We start from the raw sequence: 24,217 nt of genomic DNA on the forward strand, positions 1-24,217 counted from the left end.
GCTTGTACTGTCTTCTGTGATACGCAGTTGCTTCTGTTTGCACTCATGTCATTTCTCTGCTTCAGACATCCCTGCTACACATGGGGACTTGTCTCAGTTCTTTTCTTGGCTTTCTTTGTAGAACCCTGGTGGGTCGGCTGCCTCACATGCAAAGGACGAAGGTAGTGCTCCAGCACTCTGCGGTTTACCACTTTGTCCTGCTCAGACAGCCTGTAGTTTGGTATTCACCCATGTGTGAGGACCTCCATCCTGCTTGTCTTAGGAGAAAGCAGAGTTGCTTACCTGGATCAGGTGTTCTCCTACGCAGCAGGATGTTAGTCCTCACAAATCCCTCCCGCCTCCCCTGGGGGTTGGTTTCTCCTTGTTTTAGCTATATCATGGACTGAGGGACTCTGCCTAGGGGGCAGGGTGATGACTACAGCTGCACATGCTCAGTAGGGCATGCTGAAAGCTCTAGAATCTTTGAGATCGGAGTTCCATGCCGAGCTCCATCAGATGATGTCACCCATGTATGAAGACTAACATCCTGCTGTCCTAGGAGAATACCTGTTACTTATTTATTTGTTTGTTTAACCTTTTTTTTGTTTATTTGTTATAGGTTATTTGTTATAGGTAAGTGACTCTGTGTTTTTAAATTGGCGACCTTCCGCTGTTTTCAAAGAAGATAACTTTGCTGTGCTTTTACATTCAGTTTGTTACCCACATATTCTTATCAGTTACTGAATTTATTGCAATGTTTTTATAACTGGCAAAGATCAATAGGACACAAAAGCTTAAATGCTTATTAAAATACCTTAAAAGTGGTGCTCTCAGCAAGCACAGGGCCCTATGTCATGTGTTTTATGTGGGTGTGCTCCATGTTCATTGATGCTGTTAAAGTGCAGCTGAAACATCTTGTTTCTTGAATTAAGCATCTCCACCTGCCATCCTGTTTTCCACTTTAAATCAGTGGCAGCAGGAAATGTTGTACTTCTACTGTCCAATACTAGTAAATTAAGCCCAACCTCTCCACTTTCTAGTCCTCTTTGAAACAATCCACCCCCACTGGATTCTAAATTGTTTAGAAAAGACTTGTTGAAAACCATGGATAGGCAACTTCCATTCCCCATGAATTCCATTCTGCTCTGTTTTTCAGGATATCCCTAGTGAATATGCATGAGAGATTTGCATACACACTGCTTCAAGTGTATGCAGATCTCTCATACATATTTATTAAGGATATTCTGAAAATGTGAGTGGATTGTTGTCCACAAGGACTGGAGGTTGCCTACCACTGTTCAAGACTCAAACCGGTGTCTCTTGATCTTGAGGTAGACCCATAGCAGTACTAAAATACTGAACTGACCAATCATGTCCAGTGATGACATTTCTGGCAGTATAGTACTAGTATTGTTTTTTTAATAATTTGTTTGACACAACCATGGATAAGAATGTCATACAATCAATTGAACGAGTTGTAAGTGGTTGATTTAGCATATAATGACCACCTTGTATACGGTTTCAACTCGTTCAATTGATTGTATGGTACTAGTATTTTGTATTGTATCTGGTCAAATAAACTGACGTTGAACTCACAAGATAGCAACAGAACCATCTATGAATAGTGTACATTACTGCCATGCAGGGGAAAACAGACTTGATTCCTGCACCTGGCTGCCATTCAGACTGAATGGAGCTGGGGATGCTGAGGAGGCAATGATTACAGCCCCTAGGGTGAGGAAGAAGTCCCAGTAATTATGCAATGACTGGGTTGAAAGTATATTTGTTCAGTTTGTGCTCAGTTCCATAGAGAATGGTAGTCCATATTTCAGCCAGAGGATTGTTGCTGTGATGGTTGAGCTAGATGGGAGAGTGTTAAAAATGAGGGGTGGGAAGAGAACTTTGCAAATTTTAAGGCTCATGATGCCATAACCCCAGTAGCAGTTGGTTCCAGTTCAGCTCCAAGTTCAGAAGGAGCTGGAGGAAACACAGAATGGAGGTGTTGAAATTGTTGGTATATTTTCACATAGGATAGCCTTTCAGTTGATGTATAAATGCCTGGAAAAGTATTTACAGTTATTTATAATATCAGAATTGACTATTGTATTACTGTGTTTTTTTAAAATTTACAGCTTTGCACCGCAAATGATAAATTTAAAATGAATCCAGATGGAACCCCTGAAACCGCTGGTCTTGATTTGGTATGTGATGTGTTGTAGTACAATGGAATGATTGGTTATTTGTCTGTCTTATCCTAAAATGATGCAGGATAAAATGAAGTCATATTCCTGGGTGGCAGTTGAAGCAGAGGGGCTTATAAATATTGGGGTTACTTGCACTTCCTGAAGTGCCATAATACCCTTGTGACATGATCCTCAAGGTTGTGAGCACCTTTTTAGGGATACCAGGGAGTGGCAGGTTAGCCAGATAACAAAAATTGGATATTGAGTGAGAAGGTATTTTGGAATTGGATTCATTCTGGAACACCACATATTACTAATCTGTTAGCATATGGGCTGCATTTAAAAACTGACCAATCAAGAGGCCTTGCCTTTAGTGTATAGGGACCTCTGTTGCAGCTCAGAAAAATAGGAAACTATAAATAAAAACCTAAGAGCCATGCTGGTTCACACCAAGATCCATTGAGCCTACCATCCTGTCTCTGACAGCGGCCAGACCCTGCAGATCACAAAAAAAAAAATCTGCTCACTCCCAATGATGGCAATAGCTTACTTTAGTCTACTAGGCTAATAATGTTATGACTATTCCTCCAGGAACTTATCCAAACCTCTTTTAAACCCTTCTGTGCTTTGCCTCTAGCAACAGATTCCACACCTTGATTGTTCACTGAGTGAAAAAGGACTTTATACTTTAGTTTCATGGAGTGTCCCTTTGTTTTAATATTTGAAAGGGTATATAACGGTCCTTTGTTTATCCATTCCACCCCATTCATGACTTTATACATTTTCATGTTCCCTCTTGGCATTCTATGCCTTCTATCATATTTTATTGCCTTCCTCTACACTTTTTCTAGTTCCACTATGTCTTTTTATGAGATGGGACAACTAGAACTGCTTTTGCCTATATTCTTCATTTGATCACTTTCCATTTTTTGTGCAATGCTCTTTTGGCTTTAACTCTCTCTTTCACCTCTCCATTAAACCGTGCATGGAATACGTTTTCTCACAGGGCAAGCAGGATGGTAGTACTCACATATGGGTGACATCACAGGATGGAGCCCAATCATGGAACACTTTTGTCAAAGTTTCTAGAACTTTGACTGGCACCTACTGGGCATGCCCAGCATGGCACTAAACCTGCAGCCAGCAGGGGTCCCTCTTCAGTCTTCTTTCTTCCGCTCAGCAGTAGCCACGCGGCTTAAGGATCTCCACAGAGGTTCCTGACAGGAATTTTCCTCATGGAATTACTAAAAACTTTCATACCCCACAGGGGTCCCTCCTTTGAATTTTTGAGTCCGCGGTACTCCGGTAAGTTTTTTTACCTGGTTTCGATCGATTCCTGTTGAGTTTGGCCCTTGCGGCCTACTGGCCGTCGACTGTACCGTGGCTAAATGTTTCAAAGGCCATGGCGTCGGGGTTCCGTCAGTGCCCGGACTGTACTCGCACCATGTCCATTACAGACCCGCATAAAGTCTGTGTAATGTGTCTAGGGTGCGAGCATAATGTCCTGACTTGCACCAAATATGCCTTAATGACACCAAAAGGTCACAAAGCCAGAATGGAGAAAATGAAACTTCTCGTCCATTCTCAAACTCAGACGCCATCTATTGCATCAACGTCGTCTGAACCGGTATCGGCCACTGGCCGGTGACTATCCGGTGTCGACGACTTCTCGGCCTTCGACTACCTCTACTCCCCCTCAGGACCGAGGGGATCGTAGAGAGAAACATCGGCATTGACACTGCAAGTCTCGGACCATCGAAGAAGGAAAATCTTCGACCTCACCATCGTCCGAGCCACCATCGAAAAAGCCCCGTTCAGAAAAGGCACCGACCCTTTCTGCGACTGGGTCACCGAGGCAACCCTCACCCAGACGGGTATCGGGAGCTGCAACTCTGCCTTTAACGGTGGTCCCTCCGGCTGTGCCTCTGCCTCCTTCTTACCTTCTGGAGCTTGGGGCTGCTTGCTCCAGGTCTCCATGAAGAACTAGACCGGATGGTTCAGGAGGCCATCGATAAGGCGATGCACAGACTCCAAGTTCCTCAGACACCGGTGCCGATTGTGGAACCGACCACCGATCTGATTCCGGCAGCACTGGCACCACTGCTCTCGAAGATGGACGCGCATATAGCCGCTTTTCCACCAATGGATCCTGGGTCTTCGATGGCTCCAGTGCCCTCCCCACTTACTCTGTCATTGGGAGGGGAAACACCGTTCCGCATTCCTCTATCGGGAGTTCTTCCGATGCCTCAACCATTGATGCCGATGCGCCCATCAGCACCACCGATCCATCCACCAGTGCCCTCTATGCTTTCATCGGTGCCTCCAGCACTTCCCTCGATGCCTTCGGAATCTAGACCGGGACCTTCAGGAATACCATCGTCCCGTCTTTCTCAGGCTCCTAGAGGGGCAGGTCCTGATCCCTATGACACCTGGACCGATAATTCTTCTCAAGACACCGATGACTTGCCATCGCCATCTTCTCCTACTGAAAGCAGGAAGTGTTCTCCTCCAGAGGACCTATCCTTCATAAATTTTGTGAAGGAAATGTCTAAATTGGTTCCCTTACAATTTCAGACTGAACAAGATGACAGACATCAAATGCCGGAGTTGTTGCAATTCCTGGGTGCTCCCAAGGAAATAACCTCCATCCCTATTAACCAGGTTCTTTTGGATCTACTCAAAAAGAACTGGGAACACCCTGGTTCTGTTGCTCCAGTCAACAGAAAAGCTGATGCCACTTATTTGGTCCAGTCAGCCCCAGGTTTCCAGAAACCTCAGCTGGATCACCAATCTGTGGTTGTAGAATCTGCCCAAAAAAGGGCAAAAAGATCAAAACCCCACTCTTCATTTCCCCCAGGTAAGGAACAGAAATTCCTGGATGCCATTGGCTGGTGTGTCTTCCAGGGATCAATGCTTATCTCTCGGATCGCCTCCTATCAGCTGTATATGACCCAGTACAACAGGGTCTTATTCAAGCAGATACAGGACTTCACAGAGTCTCTGCCTCAGCAATTCCAGGAACAACTTCTAACCCTAGTACACAAGGGTTTTGAGGCAGGGAAACATGAAATAAGATCTTCTTATGATATCTTTGACACCACTTCCAGGGATTCTGCAACTGCTATTTTGGCAAGACGATGGGCCTGGCTTAAGTCTTCAGACTTGCACCCTGAAGTACAGGACAGATTATCCGATCTGCCCTGCATAGGAGACAATCTGTTTGTGGAACAGATTCAGCGGACTGTGGCGGAACTCAAGGACCATCATGAGACCCTTCGCCAGGTCTCTCTCTGATGCCCTCTGAGTATTCCTCCAAACAGCCTTTCAGGAAGGATACTAAAAAGTCATTCTTGTGTCCAAAGAAGTCTTATCCACCACAGTCTAGGACTCGTTCCATGAGACCTTTCCAAAAAGCCCAGTCTTGTCAACCTCATAAACAAAAGCCGCAAGCAGCTCCTCAGCCGGGTCCTGCTTCCAGTTTTTGACTCCTGCATAGAGAGCAGCAGCCAGTTTCCACTGCCTCAGATACTAGTGGGAGGTCGATTATGCCATTTCAACAGTGGCACACAATCACCTCGGACCAGTGGGTCCTCACCATAATCTCTTAAGGTTATCGCCTGAACATTCTATCCATTCCACCGCTCTCCCCACCTCTACAGGCGTGGACAACATCCGACCACTCACTACTCCTGGAGCAGGAGGTTTCCCCCCTCCTCCAGTCCAGAGCAATAGAACCAGTACCTTACTCTCAACAAGGCCTAGGATTCTATTCCTGGTACTTTCTAATTCCCAAAAAATCGGGAGGCGTTCATCCAATTCTGGATCTACGTGCCCTCAACAAGTACCTCCAACGAGAAAAGTTCAAGATGGTAACCTTGGGTTCCCTCCTTCCTCTTCTGCAAAGAGGAGACTGGCTTTGCTCTCTCGATCTCCAAGATGCGTACACGCACATTGCGATAAATCCATCTCATCGCAGGTTCCTGAGATTTCTAGTAGGCCCCAAGCACTATCAAGAAAACAAAGAGGTAGGCGATCTATAATAGCTGTCAGGAAAACACAAAGATAGATGCCTTGATCTTTTTCAATGTTTATTAAAACAGAGACGTGTCCATAAAATGCCCGACTCAGGCCAAGTTTCGCAGCTCAACAGCCGCTGCCTCAGGGGCTTGAACACTTCAAAATCATGAGTGAAACTCAGTAATGTAGTTTCATCCAGTGAACAATTATTGTATGTCAGCAATGCATAAATTACTTTCGAACCAGCGTACAGCATGCAGTCTCTGGCTGTTGAGCTGCGAAACTCGGCCTGAGTCGGGCATTTTATGGACACGTCTCTGTTTTAATAAACAATGAAAAAGATCAAGGCATCTATCTTTGTGTTTTCCCAAGCACTATCAATACTGAGTGCTCCCATTCGACCTGGCATCTGCACCACGATTCTTCACCAAGTGCCTCATAGTAGTGACAGCCTTCCTCAGTACTCAAGGTGTTCACGTCTACCCCTATCTAGACGATTGGTTGATCAGGGCTCCCACTCAGCAAGCTGCTCTGTCGTCCCTATGTCTTACTTTACACACTCTGACTTCGCTAGGATTTCTAGTCAACTCCGCGAAATCCTGCTTAGTCCCATCTCAAACTTTGTCATTCATAGGGGCAGACTTGGACACCTTTCAGGCAAAGGTATTTCTGCCTCGACAGCGAGCGCTTTCTCATCTCCCTCACACACCACCTACAGTCTCAGCGCCGCACAACTGCACGCCACTTCCTCATCCTACTGGGACACATGGCGTCCTCAGTACAGGTTACCCCAATGGCCCGCTTGGCCATGAGAGTCATGCAGTGGACTCTGAGGTCACAATGGACTCAGTCCATCCAATCTCTATCAACCACTGTCTGCATCACAGACTCACTCTGTCAGTCTCTAGCCTGGTGGAAAAATCAGATCAATCTCCTCCAAGGCCTGCCCTTCCAGGCTCCAGACCCTCAAATAAGTCTCACCACCAATGCTTCCAACCTCGGCTGGGGAGCCCATGTGGCCGACTTGCAAACACAGGGAACTTGGTCTCCAGAGGAAGCCAAACACCAAATCAATTTCCTGGAGCTTCGAGGTATCAGATACACTCTCAGGGTATTTCAGGATCGCCATTCCAGTCAGGTCATCCTAATTCAGGCGGACAACCAGGTGGCCATGTGGTACATCAACAAACAAGGGGGGACAGGCTCCTACCTTCTGTGTCAGGAAGCTGCGCAGATATGGGCGGAGGCCCTCTCCCACTCGATGTACCTCAGGGCCACCTACTTGCTGGGAGTGGACAATGTGTTGGCGGACAACCTAAGTCGCGCTTTCCATCTGCATGAGTGTCTCTGAACCCCACAGTAGCGGACGCAATATTCGTCATTCTTGTATAGACCTCTTTGCGTCACCTCAAAACTGAAAGGTAGAGAACATTTGTTCTCACAGCCAACACTCTCAGCCAAGAGACGGGTTCTCCCTCTCATGGGCAACCGGTCTCCTATATGCATTCCCTCCACTTCCACTTCTCTCGAAGACTCACGTGAAGTTACGTCAGGACAAAGGATGCATGATCCTGATAGCACCTCACTGGCCTCACCATGTGTGGTATCCAATACTTCAGGATCTCTCCATTCGCAGGCACATTCCCTTGGGAAAGGACCCGCTTCTGATCACTCAGAACGACGGGTGCCTACGCCACCCCAATCTTCAAGCTTTATCCCTTACGACCTGGATGTTGAAAGGTTGTTTCTTCAGCCACTTAACCTTTCAGAGCCAGTTTCCCGTGTTCTGATCGCTTCACGGAAGCCTTCCACAAGAAAATCTTACCTATACAAATGGAACAGGTTTAAATCATGGTGTTCTTCTCAATCCCTTGATCCCTTTACCTGTTCCACCACGAAGTTTTTAGACTATCTCTAGCACTTGTCAGAATCAGGTCTAAAAACTTCCTCCATTAGAATACATAAAGGTGTCGGGGATGTTCCTTTTTCAATGCAACCCCTCGTAACACGTTTTCTGAAAGTCTTGCTTCACCTCAAGCCTCCACTGCGCCCTCCAGCCCCTTCTTGGGACCTCAGTCTGGTTTTAGGAAGGCTCATGAAACCACCATTTGAGCCTCTCCAATCCTGTGATCTTCGCTATTTCACATGGAAAGTGATTTTTCTTCTAGCAGTAACATCTGCTCGCAGAGTTGGTGAGTTACAGGCCCTAGTTACCTATCCGCCTTACACTAAACTTCAGCAGGACTGGGCACTACTCCGCACTCACCCTAAGTTCTTACCTAATGTAGTATTGGAGTTTCACATTAATCAATCCATTATACTACCTACCTTCTTTCCCAGGCCCCACTCCAATCCAGGAGAACAGGTGCTGCACACCCGTGACTGCAAACGGGCTCTAACCTTCTATCTAGACCGTACAGCTACCCACAGGAAAATCACTCAATTGTTTGTTTCTTTACATTCCATCAAATTGGGGCAGCCTGTGAGTAAGCAGACTCTCTCCTCCTGGTTGGCGGACTGCATATCTTTTTGCTATCAGCAAGCAGGCATTCCTTTCCAAGACCGTGTTAAAGCACACTCTGTGAGGGCCATGGCGACTTCAGTAGCACACCTACGATTGGTGCCGCTTCCTGACATTTGCAGGGCTGCTACCTGGAGTTCTTTCCATACCTTTACAGCCCATTATTGCTTAGACAAGGCCGGAAGACAAGATTCCATCTTCGGCCAGTCTGTCTTGCGCAACCTTTTTACAACTTGAAGTACCAACACCCTTCCGCCTGCCTATTTGGTAGAGGGCATCCTGAACCCTAATTCAACCCCATTCCTTGTGCCTATTGCACATCTTGGGTACATTTGGTGCGTTTCTCTGACATTCTCATTTCGGTACTCACCCATATGTGAGGACTACCATCCTGCTTGTCCTGTGAGAAAGCAAATGTTGCTCACCTGTAGCAGGCGTTCTCACAGGTCAGCAGGATGTTAGTTCTCATGAAACCCACCCACCGCCCCACGGTGTTGGGTTCGTTACATTTTCTTATTTTATTTTTCGGCGCTTCCTGTAGCTTTAAACAAGACTGAAGAGGGACCCCTGCTGGCTGCAGGTTTAGTGCCATGCTCGGCATGCCTAGTAGGTGCCAGTCAAAGTTATAGAAACTTTGACAAAAGTGTTCCGTGATTGGGCTCCATCATGTGATGTCAATCATATGTGAGGACTAACATCCTGCTGTCCTGTGAGAACACCTGTTACAGGTAAGCAACATTTGCTTTATCTGGGCTTCCAAGACTGTATTTTTAAACAATTTTTATGCCATTTACAAAATTTTAACCTTATTATTTTATAATATCTCTTTTTAAAGTTTTGGTACTGCAGTAGATAATGGCCTCCCTGCAGTGATTATGTGAAATTTAATTAAGATCTCTATAGAGTAGCAGCAAGCCGAATTTTTTATATAAACCACTTCTATTGACTGGTGTGTTCTAAGACTAGAACTGTATATTTCAGCATAACTTGCTGAGCCCTATAACTAAGGTGTTATGGTTAGTGGTGTTTGGGTGAATTCTTGGGTACTGTGGCAGATGACCACGCCCACAGGGAGGAGTCCTGTGGGGAGCCACAGTACTGGGCTAGACTCAGGACACACAAACACAGACTTAGATCTTTTATTGTACAGCTTTGATGTGTACCACCAGAGGTGGCAGTAGTGAGTTGATCCAGAGGTAGCAGTCTCGGGACCTTCGGCAGAGGGGACCTGTCTCACCACGTTGGTATAGGAGGATTCCAGTGTAGGTTTCCCCAGCAAGGCAATGCTGTAGATGAGACAGACTGAGAGTTAGATTACTCACTAGATGGTAGCTGTAGGTTGGCGATTCCAACAGGCAGAAGTAGATGGTACAGACACCGAGGCAGGGAGAGCAGGCCCTCTAGGAGTGAGTACCTGCTCCCTGTAAGGCACCTGAAATAAAGCAGAAGGGCCCCCGAGGAGCGGGTACCCAGGTTAGAGATTACCCCGAAGGGCAGAGAGAGAGAGCTTCCAGCAGCAGCATGGAAGCGGCAGAGTAGCTTAGACTGGACGAGACCAATCCTTGCTTAACTCACAGGCAGATTCAGTAAAGTCCGCGGGAGAGCGGGCCAATGCCTGTGCGCGCGATACAGTATTCAAATGAGGCCCGGCGGTAGAAACGGGGAAAAGGAGGCGCTAGGGACACTAGCGCGTCCCTAGCGCCTCCTTTTTGACAGGAGCGGTGGCTGTCAGCGGGTTTGACAGCAGACGCTCAATTTTGCCGGCTTCAGTTCTCGAGCCCGCTGACAGCCACGGGCTCGGAAACCGGACGCCGGCAAAATTGAGCGTCCAGTTTTTGACCCGACAGCCGCTGGCTGACTTCAATTTTTTTTTTTCTTTTTTTTAAACTTTTTTTTACTCTTTGGGACCTCCGACTTAATATCGCCATGATATTAAGTCGGAGGGTGCACAGAAAAGCAGTTTTTACTGCTTTTCTGTGCACTTTCCCGGTGCCAGAAGAAATTTCTGAAAGTAAAATGTGCAGCTTAGCTGCACATTTTACTTTCTGAATCGCGCGCAAATACCTAATAGGGCCCTCAACATGCATTTGCATGTTGAGGGCCCTATTAGGTTCGGCGGGTTGGAATAAGGGGTAAGGGAAAACACACGTCCAATGACAGGTTAACAGTGCGCTCCGTTGGAGCGCACTGTTAACCGATACAGTACAGTGCGCTCCGTTGGAGCACACTGTACTGTATCGGCCTGTCAATGAGCTAGCAAACAAGTACAGGCTATATACCCGAATGGCATGATGTCACTTGAGGGGAACGCCCCCGAGGTTCGTACCATAGCTGGAATAAAGACGTGGGTAGCGCGCACGCACCCTAGTAGAGCCTTGGGAGGAACATGGCGGGAGGCAACTCCATAGCCATTCCGGGGACGCTGGAGAGGGCGGCTTGCAGATGCGGTGGTAGCCATCTTCCCAAAGTGAGCGGGAAGAGACGAGAAAAAGGTGAGGCATAAGAGGCGAAACAGTCTGACCCCAACGTACGCAACATAAGATTTCTCAAAAGGCTTTGGGTTTTATAGATTAAAAAAGTGATTTGTTGCCTGGTCTGTGACTTAGGTTTACATTCAAACCAGCCTCTGTAGTAAAGCATCTCCCTTGTGTGTCCTTTATGCTGCCTCCCATTTTTGGGCCAGAGTAAAACAAACCTGTTAGTGTTTTTAAACAGGAGAAAATGCATAATATTGTACCCAGCATCAGTGTTGGTATAACACTCCATCTATCAGACTTAGGCTTGTGCATTTTTTATTACACAAAAAATGTATTGCATCAGAAGTCCAAATTGTATCTCTGGAGCTTTAAAGCTGCTGGTGATACCAAAATGTGTGGAAACTGCTGCGCTGCTGACAAGACAGTGGTTTCTGTAATTTGGCATCACCAGCAGCTAAGAAGCCTCTACATTAGGCTCTGAGATTTGCAAAATAAACATCCCTGAAATCATAAGCCCTAACAATAGCAAAGATACCTTTATAAAAATAAAAGCCTCAGAAAATAATTTTCTTTACTTTTTTTTTATATTTTTTAAATAGTTACGTTTATGGACCTCACATTAGGGGAAATTATGATGGAATAGATTTTCCTGTCCTGCAGTATAGGATGGTTTCATGGGAAGAGTCATATTGTGATACTATGACAGTCTTCAGGTTTCTTTATTTGTGGTTTTTAACTCTGTACTCAAAGATGCCATATAACAAAAAATACCAAATGGTATAGTACAAAAAAGATAATGAACTAAGCAGAAAGTAATTGAGGGAGTCTAGTGTTAGGATAGGCTTACTTTAAGTCGATTGATTTTTTTTTTTTTTTTTTTTTTTTTTTTTGGAGGCTGAGGATAGTGTTCATCCCGCAGCTTTCTCCTGTTCTTTTGGGTACAGCTCATTTGGTGCCAGATCCAGCCTTAGGTCCATGAGCCTTATTTTTCAACTACCCAAGGAGTTTTCCTGTTTTATTTTCCTCCGACTTAAGTTTTGATTGAGTTAGAGAGGGAAACCTCTTAAACATTTGGAAGGGAATGTATGCAATGAAAGGGTGCTAGCAAGAGAATTATCATGCTTAGTACATGGGATTCAAAGAATAGTACAAAACTCTAAGCAGAATGAAATAGTATATAGGGACAGATGATTGTGAGATGGAATGGAGAGAGAGATCATAAATATATAGAGAAAAATTTAAAATGTTCAGGACTTAGGTCAGTGGCATGGCTGGAGAATTGGTATACCACAAATATTGTGGAAAAAAGCACACTAAAAATTCAAAACAATAGATGCATATGTGTGCTGCAGAAGCTCTTGCAAATGTTCTTCGAACAAGCGATAGGTTGATAGTTAATATAAATTGAGTTGATCAAATCAGATTAAATAATTTGTCTTCCTTATAAAGTAGGCATAGCAAAAATTTAATCCAGGAGTAAATCAGAAGTAAATCTCACTCAGACCCCTGATACAGGACCATGCTTCGCTAAGGGTACATCAGGAGGAATGGCTTACATCGGAAGCATTTCAACTGTTTGTCAAAAACACATTAACAGGTATTCATGTTTGAGAAATAATTAAAATGCCATATACATGTTTGAGAAATAATTAAAATGCCATATACACATTCAAATGGAGACTCTAAAGCACAAGTTTAGAAAGTGTATAAATTTGGATCCATGTATCAAAGAAAATGTATGAATAAAAGCTTATAAATGTTCAAAATACATAAAGGCTACAGCTTAGGCAGAATTGGCATAATGTAAAAATAGTGATAGTGGAAAAAAATCCATGTAACAGAGTAGAGAAGACTAATAAATATACTGTTACAGTAGTCTAGGTCAGCACTTCTCAACCAGCGTGTTGCCAAACACCGGCAGGTGTGTTGCGTCTCTCGGTGTCCCACTACCCCTTTGTACTTTCCTTCTCCCTTTTTCCAGCCCCCGCGGGCCAATTGGAAGCCTCATTTCTTCCTACCCTCACTGCCCAATGGGAAGCCTCCTTCATTCTGCCTGCTCCCATGCAGGCCAATTGGAAGCCTCCTCCCTTCTACCTGCCAGTGAGAGTAGGAAGAAGGGAGGAAGCCTTTGATTGGTCAGTGAGGCAGACATCGCATAGCCCGGGGGTGGGGTGGGAGGAATGGCAGTATCGAACCCCGACGAGGCAAGGCTGCCACAGTATGACGGCGAAGAGGAAACCCGACCAAGCAAGGCCGCAACGGGAGCCCATTCTCATGGCGGTGAAGAGGAAATCCAATCCAGACCGAGGCCACCACGGGAGCCCATCCCTGTGGCGGTGAAAAAGGAAGGCCCACCAGAGTAAAGCTGTGGCGGAACTGGAGCCCCATCCCTGCAGTGAAGGAAGAAGTTGTTTTTGGTGAGAGCTTGTGTCTGGGGGTGTGAATGGGTGGCTGGGTGAGAGCTTGTGTTTGGGGGTGTGAATGGATGCCTAAGTGAGAGCTTGTGTCTTGGGGGGTGAATGGGTGCCTGGGTGAGAGCTTGTGTTTAGGGGTGTGAATGGATGCCTAAGTGAGAGCTTGTGTCTTGGGGGGTGAATGGGTGCCTGGGTGAGAGCTTGTGTCTGTGGGTGTGAATCGGTGCCTGGGTGAGAGCTGGTGTGAATGGGTGTGAGAGCATTTGTGTGTGATTGAGAGCTTGTATATAAGAGAGCATGAGTGTGATTGAGAGAGAGACTGGTCAGAGAGGTGATGTGTTTCTGTGTGAGAGAGAGAGACTGGTCAGGAAGATGACTGGCGTGAGAGAGACTGAGACTGGTCGTGGGGTCTAATGGGGGGGGGGGGGGGGGGGGGGTTAGTGACTGGTTGTGGGCGCTAAGGAAAGAGGACTGTGAGGACAGAGCTTCAGCAGCCCTTGCTGCTTCTAGTGAGTGCTATTGGCCTGGAAGGGGAAAGGAGTAGGAGAATTGCTGGAGAGGGTAAGTAAAGGTGGCTTTTTAAATTTATTTTTCTTGATTGACTGCCATTTTAATTATTGGGTATTATACGATGTCTGCTGTTTTGAAATATTTTATTGATATTTGAACATGTTTTTTAATAATTTTTATGAGTTTTTAATTGTTGGATGTTTTCTGTTCAGCAGCAGTTTTGTAACATTTTTAGTATAGCTTTACAATTATTTCTGTGTGGGGCTCTATAGCGGCTTATTCTGTTTTCCCAATAGGAAATGTATTAGTGCTTAGGGCCTGGTTTAATAGTTGTATTTCTTAGATAGGGTTGACACTGTTTGAGTGTGTTCCATAATACAGGTTAGTTTGTGCGCATTATTGCAAATCCTGAGTGTCTGTTAGGTGCTATGTTTCTCTTTCCATTTCTCCAGGTTCGCACTGCATGCAGAGTGGCTTTTTTGGTTTTCCATTCCAGTTTGTCTCAATATTTATAATTTGTGGGTTTTCTGTACTTGAAGGTCAGTTCTGGATGTCTGACCAAGGTGAGGTATTTTACTAGCATGTAGGCATTTGTATCAATCTTATTTGTTGTGTTTTCTCAATAGGATGTGCATTAGTGGTAAATTACTGTCTTTTCATAAGAAAGGCTATTATGCCCAGTAGTAAAGGGAGTTTGTTTTGCTTTTATTGAGAAGTCATCAAAACCAGAATATCTTTTTTGTATGGCAAGTTGTACAGGGTAATGCCCTAGATCTGCTCTGCACTCATTGCTGGGGGTTGAGGGGATTCCTGTGGATGCAGAGTGCATTTTACATTTAGCCCTGTGATCGTCACATTTTCAGTGTGTCACGCATGTGAGAACCATCTGTCAAGTGTGTCCTGGACAAAAAAAGGCTGAGAACCACTGGTCTAGGTGATAGAAGACCATGTGATAAGCTTCAGAAATAAGACTGTTTTTCTGTAGATAGTGAGATGAAAGCAAAGACTTGAGCCAGTGGTTGGAAATGAGTATTTAAAGGGAGCTCAAGGCCAATCTAATTATAATTGAATAATTTATGCTCTGCCTTTCCAGTAGAAATCAAACTACAAAAATGCAAAACAAACTAATTACAATATAACATCACAATTTCTATCATAAAAAATGCAGCAAGGCCAAAAGGAGTAACAGCCATTTAATAGCTATATAAACTAAATATAAATCTAAAACTCTATTTAAAATACTACTAAAATAATGGTGATATACTTGATCGTTTTTGTTCCCAAATGGGGTCCCTTATAAGAGTTTGGTCTCTAACACCTCTAATGGGAAATGTAAACTACAGAGTATCTCAAATGAAAATGTTTTTAAAAGCTATGGCTTTATAATTTATAAAGTTCAAAATACCACTTAAATCTAAACAGTTGTACCCTATCAGTTGCAGGGTAAAAAAAAAAACAAAACCCCTTCACTGATTGTAGAAGAACTTGTTTTGTAAGAGAAAACATAGGAAAATCACACACACAATATAGCTGCTTTATTTCCTAAAGGTTAAGCCCAACCCACCCTTATCTGCTTTCCATAGAAAGAGATCTTAGACCATAAATTGTATAAACAGCTATGTTTTCAACTGTAGTTAAGAGCTAAGTTATCTCCCTCCTAACCTCTGATCTAAACTTACTAGTAACTGTACCCATTCTACGCCCGGGCGGGGCGAGCCTTTTTATTGGCACATATGCTCTTGTATGGAAGTGTTAGCTGAAAAGGAAAAACGAAATTGTTTTCACCCAGGGCACGGGACGTGGAGGCACATTTGCTAAAGCCAGGGCTGGCAAAGTTTATTTACCAAGCTGTCTCTCGCACTCTCCCACACTCCCTATCCTCTCTCTCACACGCATTCTCTCTCACCGGCATCCCCCCCCCCATATAGGCTTCCTCTCTCTGAAACCTACACTCAAGTATCCCCCCACCCACCCTCTCTTACCTCCGATGCTCTCTCTCACACCCTCCCCACCCCCTCTTACCAACCATTCTGTCACCCCCCCTTTCTCACAGACACATTCTCTCACACCTGCATCCCCCCCCCCCCCCGATGCTCTCACACCCTCCTGCTCTCTCTCACCCTCCCCGACACACATTCTCTCTTACTGGCATGCCGCGGGACCCACGCCGTTCGCAGCGAAGATGAAGGCCCGGCGCGCCGTTCACAGCACACGGGGCCTTCCATTTTCCCCTTGAGCAGAAAATAGCAGCGGAGACCTCGGCATGCCGCGAACGGAGCACGTCCCGCGGCGAAGATGAAGGCCCGGCGCGCCGTTCACAGCACACGGGGCCTTCCATTTTCCCCTTGAGCAGAAAATAGCAGCGGAGACCTCGGCATGCCGCGAACGGAGCACGTCCTGCGTCACCCGCGGCGAAGATGAAGGCCCGGGCGCGCCTTTCGCGGAACATGGGGGCCTTCCCTTTTCGCCGGGAATGGCGCGCTGGGCCCTTATCTTCGCCGCAAACGGAGCGTGTGCCGCGGGACGAGCTCCGTTCGCGGCATGCCGGGGTCTCCGATGCTATTTTCTGCCTGTCCCGTGATGGCCGCTGTCCTTCCGGTTTTGAATAGTCTTCCGGTGAGGGAGGAGTTCTGCACAAAATCTGCATTCCGCAGTAGCGCTGAATTCCCCCAGGATTACCTCTTGTAATGTGTTGTGACATGGCTGCTGTACGGCGTGTTTGAGCCTCCAAGGCGGCCAGGTAGCTGCCTACACCATCTTTTGGCGGGCTGGGGAACATGCGCGAGCACGGACGACACACTACCAAGCCAGACATATGGATTCCAAAGGTGAGGTGAAGCTTCTAAAAAAAAAAATCTATTTCTAGATTTTACCAATTGTAGATAACATAAGGCCAATGCAATATTGGCATGCTTTAAATGGGTGCTCATGATTGAGCGCCCGCTCTCTTAGAGCATGCCAATCTACTTCTCCCAGGCACGCAATTTAATATTTAAATGGATTGTCACAGTAAAAAAGGTGCCAGGGAAAATTTTGTGTCCTTAAACACCGCCTCTGCATGAGGCGCCCATGAGCCACAATATTAAGTCGAAGAACTGCAGAAAAGCAGAATTTTCTGCTTTTCTGTAAACTTTTGGGGCTTTTCAAGAATTAACGCCTACTCCAGGGCATGTGTTAACTTTTGAGAGGAAAAATGTACGCATCAGGCACACATTTTTTTGCATTGGGGGTAATAGCTAATAGCCTCATCAATATGAATTTACACGTGATGAGTGCTATTAGCTACGCGCTCAATTGGACATATGTTTTGGATGCGCTAATCCCCATTTTGCATCGGGGTTATGGACACGCATTCTAAACGTGTTTCCAATCGCGTATTGAGCCAGCACATGGTATTTCATTGGCCAGATAGAAAAGCTTATATTCAGGTAGGCTGCCTGACTTGATCTTGGAATTTGGCTGAGGCCTTTCACTTCTGGCAAGATCTTGAGAGATTTTGATTTTTTGCTCTCCTCTTCTCCTTTATTCATCATCTTCTGTTGGCTCCTGTTGTAACAGAATAATCCATCAAACTCCAAGACCCTCAAATCACAATGGTACATCATTACTTGTATTGGCATCCTTATCTTAATATTGCGCTTTTTTTCTTTCCCTAAATGTTTTTCAATCATGTTGTAATTCAACCAAATATAACTTTGTTTCTTTTTATGTTATTCGGCATCTCTATATTTGTATAGAAATATTATGATGTAGCAGAGAGGCTAAAATGAGTATCTGGTTACCTTATAGTCAGAAGTATTCCAAATTTAAACCATTTTAAAATAAAAAAGACATCAGAATTAGTAAGGATGTTTTAATTGAAGCTGTTTAAGGGATGACTCACTAGTAACCAAAGCAGGAAAGTTGGTAACTTTTAAAAATACTTCAAAAGATCATATATTGCTAAAACTAACTAAACTCTCACCCTAAAATAAACTAAATGTTTCCTCCTCCAGTACATTAAAATCACTGACAAAGTGACATAAGTGAATGGTGGCAGATAAAGATCAAAATAATCCATCTAGTCTGACCAGCAAGGGTTTTTTGTTTTGGTTTTTCTAAGGGTAGAAATAACTGTCACTCAGTCCAGGCTACTCCCAAGCCTTCTGTTAAGGGTAGTAGCAACTGCCACTCATGTAGGCTACCCCCAAGCAGAAGTGTAACTTTTGGTGTAATAGAAAAATTAACCCATTTTCTCAATTTCCATTTTCTAGCCAGCAGTAGGTCCTCTCTGGTTGTCACATGCTCTTTGTATTCCTTTACCATTCTTGTCTTCCCCACATCTTCTGGGAGGGCATTCCATGCATCCACCACCCTCTGTGTGAAGAAATATTTCCTGACATTGTTCCTCTTCCCCCCCTTGGAGTTTTGTAGCCTGCTTTCTATCGGAAAAGATTTGATTTTTGCACATCATTAATTCCTTTCAGGTATTTGAAAGTCTGTATTATGTCTACCCTGTCTCTTCTCTCTTCCAGGGTATATGGCTTTCTGTTCAGACCTCATACCATTTTGGTTACCTGTTTCTGGACTGCTTCCATTCTGGCCTATTTTGAGATGTCTCCAGAACTGAACACAGTATTCCAGTATAGATCTGTGCAGTGGCATTATTGCCACCTTTTTCCTGCTGGTTAATCCTCTTTCAATGCAGCCCAACATCCCTCAGGCCTTAGCTACCACTTTGTCACATTGCCTCCCCACCTTCAGATCATAACTCCAAAGGTTCTTTCTCAGTGCAAGCACATGAGTCTTCTGCTCTCCTCCTCTCCCCTGCTACCAAACCCGTACAACTCATTTGGATTGCTGTATCCCAAATGCATGACTGCACTTCTCATCATTGAATCCTAATTGCCAAATCTTCAACCATTTCCCCAGTTTTTCTAGTCACTTCTCAATCTTTATACTCCTTCAGGTTGTGTCCATTCTGTTGCAGATCTTAGTGTCATCTGCAAAAAGACAAATGTCTTGTAATCCTTCCACAATATCACTCTCAAAGATATTGAACAGAATCTGTCCCAGAGCCAATTCCTGATGAACTCCACTTATCACTCTTTTTCTTCAGAGTAGGTTCCATTTACCACTACTAGCTGACATCTGTCAGCCAATTTGTAATACATTTAATCAATTTGGGACCCACTCCTAGGGTTCTCATTTTATTTATGAGCTCACTAGACAGGACCATATCAAAAGCCTTGCTGAAATCCAAGTAAAGGTAAGCTCTTCCTTAATCCAATTCTCTAGTTGCCCAATCAAAACAATCAATCAGATTTGTTTGACAGCACTTCCCTCTTTTTTTAATATTTATATTTATCTTTTATCTTATTTATGCTTTTACTGTTCTGTATCTTTAACTGTGTAATTGTATTAATTATTTTAATTGTTTTTATTAGTTTATTATGAAACTCTGTATTTATTTCCTTTCATTTAATTGTGGAAACACAAATATTTTTAAATGAATATTTAACTAATGTAAACTGATGTGATATGTCCTCATGAAACATCGGTATATAAAAATTAATAAATAAAATAAATAAACCATGTTGTCTCAGGTCCTGTAACCCATTGAATTGTAGATAGTTTATTATCCTTTCCTTTAGCAGTCTCTCCATTAATTTTCCCACCACTACCTTAAGACTAACTGGCCCTTAGTTTCCCAGCTCTTCCCTACTACCACTCTAATGAAGAAGGACCCAAATTGCCCATCTCCGCTCCTGTGACACTACTCCCATATCCAAGGATCTATTGGAACAGGTCCTTCAGTGGACCTGTCAGCGCTTCTTGGAGCTCCCTCAGTATCCTGTGATGTATCTCATCCACTTTCTTGTTTTCTAGTTCCCCCCACTCTCTTCTGTAAATGGGAATGTATCTACCCCACTCTCATCTTACTCTTACTAGCCAGCAATGATCTTTCTCCAATGTCTCTCTTAGTGAGAACTAAACTGAAGTATTTGTTTAATATTTCTGCTATTTATCTTTCTCCACATTTTGCTCCTGGTCTCCTTTCACTCTTAAAATACCACCTCTGGTTTTACTCCTTTCTCCAATATACCTGAAAAATGTCACCACATTTTACCTCTTTCTGATCTTTTCTACTACTAGAGCTTTTGCCATTCTGATTTCTTTTCTCGTCTTTTAACTTCACCAGATATTTTTCCTGTGTACTTTTGGTGTTCCTTTGTACTTGTTGAATGCTGCTCTTTTTGTCTTTATTTTCTTGGCCATCAACTTTGATAACCGTATCTGTTTCATTTTTTTCTTTTATTTTCTTTACATAAAGGTTTCTCACCTTTGTGTTAGCTCCTTTTAATTTAGCCCACTGTTCCATTTCATCCATCTCCTAACCTTTTAGCTCCTCCTCGAGGTACATTGCCATTTTACCAAAGTCTGTGTTTTTGAAATTCGGGACATTGATCTTCTTGTGACTTCCCTCCCTCTTGGCTGATATAATGAACCATAGTGTCCGAAGATCACTGGTGCCTAGGTGGACATCTATCGAGACATTTTGAGATACTGTCTCCATTTGTGAGTCGCGGATCAGTAGTGTTCAGAATATAAAACATTTCAAACATGACAGAGTACTTTGCTTAATAGACATGGAGGAGGCTACAAAAACAGGATTTATTGTGCAGCATAAGGTTTGGGGGTTTTTTGTTTTGTTTTTTGGGTTTTTTTTACAGGAACCTCCAGGGAATATTCTTATACCTCAGTTTTAAAAGTAAATAAATGAAGCAGAACGTGCCAACCAAACTTAAGTGTGTCATAATGTTCAGCCTTGCTTCTACTCCTAACACTATATACTAGCACTATATAGCTCATTTAAAAGAAGAGAACACTTTAGCTTCTGGTAGTATTACTTACAATGGATTACACAGATCTAGAACTTATCTGAATTTCAGGCTTTCAGGACAAATCATTAATTGTTAGTAAATGCACTGTTTGTAGGTGATTAGGGCTTAGTATGGACACTAGAGAAAGATTTGTGTCCCCATGGTGCATAATTTGAATATTTTTATTTTATCAACTAGAAATCCTGTGTGCTTTTGTCCTTCTCTATTTCTTTCAGGACATTAAAGTTGAGAAACTGATCTCTAGGTTGATCTGCCCTGGTGATCGAATAATGACCATGCAAGTGCTGGCAGATGAATGCTTTTGCACAGCCAAAGCCGCGTTCATGGTGAGCCCCGCTACAGTTCCTGCTGAAGATGCTTATGAGAAGAAAGATAACAGTGAAGATAAGGTGATCAGCAATGAAGAAGCAGACCCCTGTCACAATAACTTGAAACTTTAAAAGCTACTTACTGCACAGCTTTAACATTTTTTTTTTTGTATTTGCTGTTTTTGTTACAAAAAGTTATCTTGCTTTCAGTGGAGGATTGGGGGGGGGGGGGGGAGATTGACCAGCTGGAAGTATAGACTAGTCCCAGACACACAGTTGTGATTCATTGCGCGCATTAACCTCTGTTATGATGATTTATGTGCGCTCAAAGTGGTTTTTTTTTTTTTTATAATTCAAAGATGTTTTCCTGATCAAAATGCTACTTTATTTAATATGCACATTTCTAATTGCCCTTTAGACATTTGAGAGTGAAGGTTCCTTGACATGCTATTACCGAATAAAAGTGTTATCTCTGCTGAATGCAAACTTAAGTGCTTTTCTATGTTTCACTTAGCTGTTTAGTAGCTTCTTTTGGGAAGATTACTGCAAAAATGTTCAAGAATGTCTGTTACACGCATGCAGCTGATCAAAAAAGCAATCTCATATCTCTGTTCTCCAGGCAAAGTACAATGAAGCATGGTCATTTTTTTTTTGGATGAGATGGGTATGAATGCCAAGGGCCCATATTTGGGATGTATTTGCAATGTTCTGTAGCAGTATTTGCACTAGTAATAAAAGCTGTCTTCATGTGAAATACTTTTTTTTAAGTTGACAGAGATAAAAAGCAAAACATTCAGGAAATACCAAAATGGGACAAAGATTGCTCCTTTTGTGGGCAAAGAGTATATTTCTTGATATCTCTAGGCCTACACAGGCCCGTCGAAGACAATTCCTAGCCCTGAAAAGTAAAGCCCTAGAGATTGGGGCAACATTTTATTTAAAGTTTCCTTCAAAGTGTTATATTAATTTTCAGGGAAATACATTTATATTCTCAGACCCCAGACATTTGGAGACATTCCTAGTTGATAAATCTGAGACTAAGAGAGCCTAATAATATACTACAAATAAGGCCAAAGAAGATATTGAAATGCTCTCTCTCCCTAGTAAAATTTATTGAGATCTTATGATTTATTGTATGATCTCCCAGTTATTTTTCTTGTTCAACACAGAAGATTATTGGATAAATGTTTCTGAAAGTATATTGGATGTTGTATAACAAGATTATATTTATTTTAAAGTTATGGATGGTATATAATAAAAATTCTTAGAGTAAATTGAAAAAAAAAATGGGTACAGAGCAGAGGAGGGTGACATGATAAAGGGGATGGAATGACTACATGATGAGAGGCTACACAGGCTAAGGCTCTTCAGCTTGGAAAAAAGATCTCTCTAAAGAAGTTTATAAAATCATGAATGGGGTGCAATGGTTAAAGTATTTAAAAAAAAAAATACTAAATAAGCCGACCCTCCATGAAACTAACAACCTGCAAATTTAAAACAAATTGTAGAAAGTTACTTTTTCACTTGGCACACAGTCAACTGTGGAAACTGTTGCCAGAGGATGTGGTTAAGGCAACATTCATAGGTTTAAAAGAGATTTGGACAAGTTCCTAGAGGAAAAATCCATAACACATTAGCCAGTACACTAATTATTAGCTAGTGAGTAACAGGATGACGTTGGTCCAGGGTGCCTACTAAAATGGTCAGTGGTCTTTGTTCTAAAGCATATAGGGCTAGACTTAATGATCTAAACAGGAAAGATGAGATAAGGGAGAGATGGAGATATTTAAATATCTGTTTTCTATGCAGAGGAGGCGAGCCTCTTTCAACAAAAAAGCTCTAGAATGAGGGATCAAGGTGAAAGGGGGCAGACCCAGGATTAATCTTAGGAAATATTTATTTACAGATAAGGTGGTAGGTATATAGAACGGCTTCCCAGTTGGAGGTATTGGAGAAAAAAAACAGTATCTGAATTCAAGAAAGCATGGGATAAAATACAGGAGATCTCTAAGGGAATGATGGAAGTTATAAAGCTAAATTTTGGGTGAATGGACAGACTAGATGAATCATATTTTCTTCAGCCATGTCTGTTTCTATGGATTAACTACTGTTGGAGACAGGATGCTGGTCTCATTGGACCTTGGTGTTACCCAACATAGTATTTGTTCTTATTTTCTTTAAAGAATTGCATTTTTGTTAAGACCCTTGGCTCTGGCATTATAGCAGAGCATGCTACAATGTAGGAGACTTGGGTATGTCTGCTGTCTGCAGTTAACAGGGTTTGAGCATATTTCAGATGATGCAGTTAAGCTCAGGGGAAGGAGATAAGGCAGCCACTACTACTGCAGGTACAAGAGCATAAGAAGAGTTCCAGTCTGAGGAAGTAACATCATAGGTCCTGATGGAAGCTTGGTAACCAGCTTTTCTCGTAGGACAAGCAGGATGGTAGTTGTCACACATGGGTGACCTCATTGGATGGAGCCTGGTATGGAAAACTTATGTCAAAGACTGACACTCTGAGCATACCCAGCATGCCACTATCCACATGTCCTCGTGGGGTCCCTCTTCAGTCTCTTTTTCCATGAAGCTAGTGCCTCACGATTGTGGAGCTCTCACATTTTTGTGATTCCTGTCTGGTCCCTCTGCATTTTCGGGATACTTTTTGGACGTCGCAGTAAGTATTTCGCTGTTCACAATCTATTGCTGAAGGTGCCACTCTCTGGTGGCCGCTGGGTATCAACTGTGTGCTACGCTCTGTTTTCCATGGCATCATCCGGTTTCCGCCAGTGCCCCCAGTCTGTGTCTATCTTGGACCCCCATGAGGTCTGCATTTTGTGCCTGGGAGCTTCACATGAAGTTCAGGGTTGCAATTCCTAAGGGTTGTCGGGCGTGCCTGGACAAAATGGATAAATTGTTCGGCACCA

At 43.5% G+C, this 24,217-nt stretch overlaps 1 protein-coding gene across 8 annotated transcripts in view; it reads left to right on the forward strand.

Moving 5' to 3' along the window:
- The window catches only part of STK31 (serine/threonine kinase 31), a 482,717-nt gene extending 460,933 nt beyond the window's left edge, over nucleotides 1-21,784 (forward strand). For all 8 annotated transcript variants that reach the window (XM_029589101.1, XM_029589104.1, XM_029589105.1 and 5 more), the window contains 2 exons: nucleotides 2,112-2,180; nucleotides 21,201-21,784. In XM_029589101.1, coding sequence (XP_029444961.1) covers nucleotides 2,112-2,180; nucleotides 21,201-21,425 — 294 coding nt within the window. In that variant the 3' untranslated portion in view covers nucleotides 21,426-21,784. The remainder of the gene's footprint in view (nucleotides 1-2,111; nucleotides 2,181-21,200) is intronic.
- The last annotated feature ends 2,433 nt before the right edge of the window (nucleotides 21,785-24,217 follow it).

This window comes from Rhinatrema bivittatum, chromosome 2 (genome assembly GCF_901001135.1).
Source record: "Rhinatrema bivittatum chromosome 2, aRhiBiv1.1, whole genome shotgun sequence".
In the NCBI taxonomy this organism is placed as follows: Eukaryota; Metazoa; Chordata; class Amphibia; order Gymnophiona; family Rhinatrematidae; genus Rhinatrema; species Rhinatrema bivittatum.